At 44.5% G+C, this 8,506-nt stretch overlaps 1 protein-coding gene across 3 annotated transcripts in view; it reads left to right on the plus strand.

Annotated features, from left to right (window-relative positions):
* The first annotated feature begins 2,188 nt into the window (after positions 1-2,188).
* The window catches only part of HNRNPD (heterogeneous nuclear ribonucleoprotein D), a 9,795-nt gene continuing 3,477 nt past the window's right edge, over positions 2,189-8,506 (plus strand). For 2 of the 3 annotated variants that reach the window (XR_009818525.1, XM_061994132.1), the window contains exons 1-4: positions 2,189-2,597; positions 6,175-6,343; positions 7,118-7,279; positions 8,047-8,178. Coding sequence is in view for 1 of the 3 variants with exons in the window: in XM_061994132.1 (XP_061850116.1) it covers positions 2,416-2,597; positions 6,175-6,343; positions 7,118-7,279; positions 8,047-8,178 (645 nt within the window). In the remaining 2 variants the exon portion in view is untranslated. Of the gene's footprint in view, positions 3,017-6,174; positions 6,344-7,117; positions 7,280-8,046; positions 8,179-8,506 lie in introns of all 3 variants that reach the window. The other variant, XR_009818526.1, reaches the window with a different exon arrangement.

The raw sequence follows: 8,506 nt of genomic DNA on the forward strand, positions 1-8,506 counted from the left end.
CTCTTCAGGGGTTGAGTAAATGGGTTTCCCATCTTGTATATGTGGGCAAGCTCCATTACAAAAGGCTGAACAAATGATTGCTGAAGCAGGGCAACTGCTTTAACTAGTAGGTTGGTTTCTGAAAAAAAAAAAAAAAAAAAAAAAAGCTGGGATGGGTGAGCATGGAGTCTGTTTTTTTGGGTTTTATTTTTTTCCCCTCCTCAGCACAAGGATCTAGTAATGCGTCAAACCTTGCTTGTTAAGGGAAAGATGAGCTGATGCACAGAGAAGGTGAATCTTGTGAACTTTTAAAAGGGACTAGCACGAGTAGAGGTTTCTTCAAAAAGTTTTCATAATTTCAGTGACTATTTCTTGGGCAGCTGAGTCTTTTATTCTCCTTTCTCCTAGAAGAGCTGCATATGCTAATAGCTGTGGGCTAAGCAGTTGCTAGAGCTGGGAAGTATCCTGTTACCTCAGCCCTTAGGCTAGATGAGAGAAAACCTGTTGACAGCAGTGACTACAGCACAATCTCTGGTGGTATGTGACTGCCTTCCCACCTTCAAAATGCAGCTGAATGCAGTGTCTGTCCTCACCTGCAGTGCCTCTGGGAGACTGAGCACAGCTTTACTTCTGCCTATTAGGACATGGTATTGCTACAACCCCTGCTTGTTAATATACAAAAAAATTCACATTGTGGTTTGACATGACAGTCGTTCCTGGTAAGGGGGAAGGGGCTGTAAAGATGGCTCCTGTAAGAAGTTGCTCAAAACTCCCCATCTCTCAGCCAGACCCATTTCTGGGGCTGAGACAATTAGATGCCTCCATGATCACTTTTTAAGAAGCCAGAAGACGACGCTTCTTCCTGTTTCTTCCTTCTGTCTGTTCTTTTTCTTCTGGCTGGTGGTGGTGCAAGGAGTAGGAACAGTGAGAGAAACAACCATGCGGGCTCCAAGGTCAGTGATGAAAGAGAGGAGGTGTGCTGGAGCAGAGACTCCCCTGCATTCTACAGAGTGGACTGGTGAAGCTGAGATTTGTTTTCATTTCTTTGAAGACCCCGAATCAGCGGCAGAGACTCCTTTTGGTAATGACCCCATATCAGGGGCAGAGACTCATTTTGCTAAAGCTAGCCCCAGTCCAGGGGCAGCAATTCACTTCATTAAAGGCCTCGAGCCAGGGACAGTGATTATGGCTGGAGGAGGCCATGTCCTGTGGGAGGGACCCAACCACTTAATCACAGGGGCAGTGATTTTTCTTCTTTAAAACTAGGGCCAGAAGATGCCATGTCCCGAGGGAGGGACCCTCTATCTGCAGAAACTGCAACCGTGGGGAAGAATCCACACCAGTTATTCACTAAGGACTGCCTCCTGTGTATCGGCAGAAGCTGCAGCTGTTGGGAGCAACCCACACCAGAGAAGTTCGTTAAGGAATGTCCTGGGGCAGAGACCCTGTACCAGAGCAGGAGCAGGGGACAAATGCCAGGAGTCATCCTAATCTGATAAGAGAGAAGCAGCAGAGCCCAGCTGAGAGACTGACCACATCCCCCTATTCCTTAACCCCCTGAGCCCATTTGAGTGGGGAGGAGGTAGAGATATCAGGAGCAGTGAGCTGGGCCCAAGAGGAAAGGAGGGATGGGGAAGGGAGATCTTAAAGTGCTGGGTGTAATTTTCTCATCATCCTACTCCCTTTTTGCTTTTATTCCATTCTATTTCTTGTAGAATAAACTTTCTTACTTTCCTCTCTAAGTCGAGTACTGGAATCTGTTTTGCCTGAATCTGTAATTGCCAGCAAGCCCTCCCTGCCGTTGTCTTAATCCACAACAACCTTGCTTACCTTTTTCTTCCCATTTCACTGAGGCCTCTGCCATCCTAATAGGGGCACCAAACGAGCGACTGTCGTGGTGCTGCTGTGCTAGCTGGGCCCCAAACCATGACAACCCACTTATCAAATTTTACTTGTAGCAATTTATGTTTAAAATTTGAAAAGGGTTGGGGTTTTCTTTCTGCTTCCCTTCAGTACCTTGAGGCAGTGGGTGGCCACAGGAGCCGCTCCCCGCTGGAGTAGGCGCGTGTCAGCCCCGGGCTTCCACAGAGCCGCCACTCGACCCCTGCGCGGCTCAGCAACAGCCCACGCGGAGCGTGCGCGGCGCGTCGGGTGAGGCCACCAGCCAGCGGCGCACCCCGCGCGCTGGGTCCTCGACGTCGTCATCACGTGACCGCGCCCGCCGCTCTCCTTCCGTCCGCCATTTTAGGTTGAGTCGGTGGCGGTGCCATTAAAAAAAAAAGGAACGAAAGGAGGAGGGCTCGGTGCACTCGTCGGGGCCGCAAGCCGGGCCAGAGCCTCGGCGGGGAAGCGGCAGCAGGGTTGTGGGCGGCGGGCGGGCGGTCGCTGGCTGGCTGGCCGGCCGGCCGGCCGGCGCAGGGCAACGGCAGCGGCGCCATGTCAGAGCAGCAGTTCGCCATGGATTCGGCGGCGGCGAGCACCGGAGGCAGCTCAGCGGACCCAGTGGAGCAGCCTGAGGGGCTGGTGGGGGCTGGGGCAGGGGGCGCCGAAGGGGGAGGCGGCGGGATGGAGTCCGAGGGAGCCAAGATCGACGCCAGCAAGAACGAGGAGGACGAGGGGTGAGAGGCAGAGGCGGCACGGGTCCCCCATGGCTTTAATCTCTCTGGCAGCCTGCTGCTGGGGCGAGCTTCGGGGGGCAGAGCCCCTTGGTTCGGTCCGGCCCGGCGCGGCTCCGCGTACCTCCCCGTTTGTTTACTTGGCGCCGCGGCGACGTCACGTACCGGGCCGGGCCGGCGAGGGCGGGCCCCCGGCGGGGTTCGGGCGGGCGGCGCCGCACGGGTACCGTCGCCTTTCTCTCTGCCGGGAGCACCGGGAAGCGAGGCGACGGAGAGAGGCCCCGTGGCGCGACAGTATTCGGCGCGAGCCGGCCTGCTTCCCGGCAGTGGCGATCGGGCAGCTGCTCGCCGTGGAGCGGCGTGGCTCGGCTCAGCCGGAGGCTGCAAACGTGCAACGCGACTCAGGTCCCAGGCTTGTTCATGTACGGTGCATCCGACTCGGTAGCATCTTTACTTTCAGGGAATCGGGGGCGATACCATATTCTGGGTCGGTTTCAAAACTAGCGGCAGTAGCACTGACACGGAGTTCTAAACGTTGACAAGAGAGGAAAGTTTCATGACCCTGTCAGCCTAACTCCGACGGCAGTTGGCGGTGACCAGTCTCTAGGTGTACTGGCGCAAAACTACAAATTTGGGTTTTTTTGAGAATATATTTTCTAAAAGTTAATGTTAATCTGCTAAGAGCTGTAACTCCCATGTAGCTGAACACAAGTTAGCAGTCATTTAGTGTTGCCTGATATTGCGTGTCAGAGCTGTGAGGCACCTTGTCTTCTCTCCACGCTAAACCATTCCATTTCTTCTCAGACCAATAAGGAACTTAACCTGCAAGTCTCGTTTTGATCAAGGCATTTTTGATCAGTGAACTGGATACAAGGACCACTAGCAACTGCGTCTTGTAGATAACTGCTGTAAAGCCTTCCTGAATGTCTTTCTCCTTCTGTAATAGCCTGAGATGTTGCTGAGAGGTGGGAGAGAGAAGAAAAGCATTTTTTGGGTGTTTTACTAGCGCTAGTGAAAATTTAGAATATTTTTGCTATTTCTTACTTGCTCTTAGTGGCATTAAGTACTTTGCTGTTAGCAAAGTTGTTTTACTTTTTACTCTTGAATACACACATATTAAAGGGTTTTCATGAGGAAGCACATCTTTCAAGTCAATATAGCCTAGACGATGTGTGGTATGCTGACAATGGGCAGGGATTACAGATGATTTGTTTAATTCAATCAGATTTTTAACCTATCTGTTCTTAAGGGTAGTGCTGTACAGGAAACAAAGTGTTTTGACAGCTCCAGTAATAGAGGGAAAACAGCACATCCCTGGTACCTGCTGGATGGGGGTACATCTGTGTTTCCTTTGCAGTAGAGTTGGAGACAGTGTCTTAAGGGAAAAACACTGTGCAGATTCTCATACCCTCACATCTCCTCAGTGAGAATTGCACATAAGAAGTGCACATGTTGGCAGCTGCCAGTCAACTTCCTAACTAGCCTTTTGGAGGAAGGTGGAAGCTTCTAGTCGTGCTGCTCTTGATGCTTGTTTAGCAAAGTCTGAAGTTTGAAAGCTTTCCCACAACATTTCTAGTAACTTTAGAAAACTGTGTGCTGATACGACTTATACCAGCCAAACTGGAATTTGGGAAATTGTTTGTATTTTACACACTTTTGACAGCACTGTGACAATGCACCTGAATTGCTTGCTGTACTTATGTTTGTGTTGTAGCATTGATTCGATCACAGTTTTGCAGCAGAGAGGTAATTTGTCGACTTCTGTACTGACAAGCTGAAACAGTTATGTTGTGCTGCTCTGTAACTGGACTCAAAGATGGGGTTACTTAGTAGTGAGAAGAAGAAGGGCTGTCAGTTTCAAATGTGTTCATGTAAAGCAGTCCTTTTGTGTTAATGTTGATTGCTAGTAACTGTAAACCAGGTTTTGTATGTTTATGTTAACATTTTTTCATAACTGTAAAATCTCTGTTTTTTTTTAAGTCATGTAGCAAGTGTATGTTTGGAAATAACTGCCAGAGCATCTCTGTTTCTCCATGTATCAGAAATGTGATACTGCATTCTCTGTATGTGTTCTGGTTTGCTGCTTAAAAAAACCCCACAAAACAAAGAAAGAATAAAGAATTTTAATGATAGATCAACAGAAGGGCACAAAGCATTCTTGAATTACTGTCCATACTGGTATGAGGCTGCTGGTTTAACAGTGTGGACCATTTTTTCCAGATTGATCCTGAAGACAGTAAGTCACACTAGAAAGGCCTTTTGGTGCTTTGTTGAGGAGACATCTGGAACTAATGAGAGAAGCAGATAAAAGGATGAAGAGTTGGTGCTACTGTTTGTAGACTTGAAGGCTTTTAAAGGAAATGTCTGAAGCTTCTGAACCCTTTCAGCTGTATGGAGATTGAATATGTTTGTCAGAAGTTGAATTCTCGTTAATTCTGAAAGGGTGCAGCTAATTTGACAGTTAGTTCATGTGAGCAGCCTTTGGCTTGAGTTTGACTTGTAGAAGTACAATGTGATTGTACACAATTGACAGAAATTGTTTATGTTTGGAAAGTGGGGAAGTGTGTGAAAGTGGTTTTTTCAGGTTTTCTGATCAGTGTGCGTGTCAGTGGAGTAAGCTGGTACCGTGAAAATGGCCGAAGGTTTCTAGAAAGCATATAGATCATAATGGATCATAGATTTTGTTTTGAGCCTGCTTTAAAATCATCTTAATCCATTTTAGATAATCTCAAATCAAATCCTCTTTTGAATGGGTACATAAGCCCTGTGCCTCATAAGTAGGAATGTTTAGTTTGTGTACCTGTTGGTTTGATTTTTTTAGTTGATGCAAATCAGGAAGTGTTTTCATCTCAAAACCCAGCAGTTCTTTTTTGTTTTGTTTTGTTTTTTCTCTCGTGACTTACTAATGTGATGGAATGATCATGGTTTGATTCAAGCTTCCAGTGTGCTTTTGAAAATACAGGTCATGATCAGTGTTATCTCTTTTACACGTTTGCCCCACAATGCTAATCCTGTGGATGGTATATTAGGAAGATGTTCTCGTAATTGCATTGGATTGTGACAGGTGTTTATATCATGTTTTTGGGAGGAAAGATAAATTTTGGCCATCTAATACTTTACTTTTTTTAGAGCTTTCAGGAGATGGGGACTTTAACTAAACTTTGTTTGGTTTAGTTTACTAATATTGGTGTATGGCCAATCCAGACTAGTAAAAAAAATGCTTCTGTTTAACTGCATTGCCTTATCGTTTCGTAAGCTGTTACGTGGAATTAAGCCTATGGTGGATCAGTAATGGTGGGGACACAAGGAAGTAGTAAAATATCTTTCAGTTACTCTTTGTAGCTTCTTGGAATATTGGAGTAAACAACTACAGTGAAAATCATGCAAAACTTTTGTGTAATGTAAATCTTTAATCTGGACAGGGTCATCTAAGCAAATTCTCAAAAAGTGCAGGCCTGCATGTGTAGTGTCACTGATAAAATGGTGCTATTCTGTGCATTATGTAGCTGAGCTCATAAAACTTGACAGTACAGAATTTTGGATAAGACACATTAACAGATTAAACATCTTGTCTTAACAGGAAAATGTTTATCGGCGGCCTTAGCTGGGACACTACAAAGAAAGATCTGAAGGACTATTTCTCTAAATTTGGTGAAGTTGTAGACTGCACTCTGAAGTTAGATCCTATCACTGGGCGGTCAAGAGGCTTCGGCTTCGTACTCTTCAAGGACTCAGAGAGTGTGGATAAGGTAGAGTTAATGTATTGAAGCAATGTGGTCAATTTCAGGTAGCAAAGACATAACACTGCAGTGATTGTGTGCATAGTTGTTTTTATGTGAACTGTTAAAGACGGTTCTGAGATATGATACATTGCAAGATGCTTATTGAAATGTGTTTTCCTAAACAGTCTTGCTTCTGATGAAAGATGTCAAGACCAGCAGTGTTTCCCAAAGTGTGGCTTTGGATACTTAAAGGGGAGTGTACTGCAAGCCACTGGACTTTAAAAATGCTGTATATAAATGTCTGCTGCCTACTCCTGTGAAAGCAATAGTCTAGAAAAACTTCATGTCTTTACATTCCAGAAATGCAATGTGAAAGCCTAGAGTAGAAGCATTGGTGTTGATAGATTTGGACTTTATCCAAGCAAAAATTAGTTGTGTTGACCTTTTTAAAATGCTGTTGACGGAGCACACAGAAAGTTTTCACTTTCATTGACCTTTAGTGTTGTCTAAAGTACAGATTCTTTACTTCATGGAGTTTGAGGATAGGATTGTGCTTTCTGAGCAGTGTTACCTCTGTTGCTTCCTGTGGGTGATACATGACTGGAGGTGGCTCTTGAAAGGCTTTGTCAGAATTGTCTGTCAGTGAATAGCAATCAATCATCATGAAACTGTTTGATTTTGTGCAGCGAAGTATTGGAATTGAAGTGATACCACTTACAAAAGCTAAGTATATAAGTGCTCAAAACATTGGTGAAACATTTAGCTTGAACTGAAGTAAGATCATGTTTTAATTTTCCAAAGGTCATGGACCAGAAAGAACATAAACTGAATGGAAAGGTCATCGATCCAAAAAGAGCTAAAGCCATGAAAACAAAAGAACCTGTTAAAAAGATTTTTGTTGGAGGCTTATCGCCAGACACACCTGAGGAGAAAATAAGGGAGTATTTTGGAGGTTTTGGTGAGGTATGTGGTGAAATAAACTGCTCATACTTGAGGGACATTTTTGTTTTCACAAATTTAGTAGTAAAAAACAGTCCCCAAATGCAACCCATGTGGACACTACTGTAAACTTAGTGTCCATAGCTCCATGTATCTTAGTGGTCAGAATTTTAATGAGTTAGGGTATTAATTAAGGGCTTTGAGTTTCATGAACTGAATTAATGGAAGGAGAAGCTGGAATAGATCAGAGATTCATGGGGTGTCTGAGAGTCTTGACTGGGACAAAATTCTGCTCTTTGCCTAGGATGAAGTCTCACATGCCGTTTGTAAGGAGCACTTTACACTGTATTTGTAGACAGATATAAAATTTCTCCTCTTTATTGTACAATTTTAGCAGTGTTGTGGGTGATCATAGTTATGCACTTCGCACAAAGCTACATCTTTTTAATGCAAAACTTGAAGGTTTAGGTCTGCTCAAGGTTTGAAACATCTAGTTCTTTCAGTCTTAACTGAGTTAAAACTGAAAGTCAAACTGAGGCTATACAGCACGAATAAAATATTCTCTGTGCCCAGTATTTTGTGTGAGTTCCTGAATAGGCAAATGAACACTTACGACAATTATGAACACTATTTCTAGTGAAAGTGATGTTTGTGATGGTTTGTAGCCCTGCAGTGAAGGCACATTATTATAGTCAAGCCTAAATAATTTCAGTTCACAAATATGACCTGTTAGAAATGTTTTAAAGTGATGTGATTGGCAGGAAAAAAATAATATCACTGTCTTCTACCAGGTTGAATCAATAGAGCTTCCCATGGACAACAAAACTAACAAGAGACGTGGATTTTGCTTCATTACTTTCAAGGAGGAGGAACCAGTGAAGAAAATAATGGAAAAGAAATACCACAATGTTGGACTTAGTAAAGTAGGTGGAGTTTTTCCTAGAGAGACCAAACAATGAAGGTAGAGAGAATTACATTATCAGTTCAGTCTGTTTGGGGATAATAATCTGAAGATAATCTGTAAGCATTATTTCTCACATGTAGGCACTAAATACATGAAGTCTTTATATAGATGCTAGGAATAGGTTACTGTTATTTTAATTTCTGAGCTCAGGGATTTTCCAGCGAGGTTTTGGACTGCACCAGCTGTGAGGAAAGGTCTGGGACCTTCATTGTGAAGTTCCCACATTCTCTAGCTGTGTGGTCAGAGTGCTGTGTCACTGATCCTCTTGATCAGGCTGCACCATGTTT

This window comes from Colius striatus, chromosome 3, assembly GCF_028858725.1.
Source record: "Colius striatus isolate bColStr4 chromosome 3, bColStr4.1.hap1, whole genome shotgun sequence".
Lineage (NCBI taxonomy): Eukaryota > Metazoa > Chordata > Aves > Coliiformes > Coliidae > Colius > Colius striatus.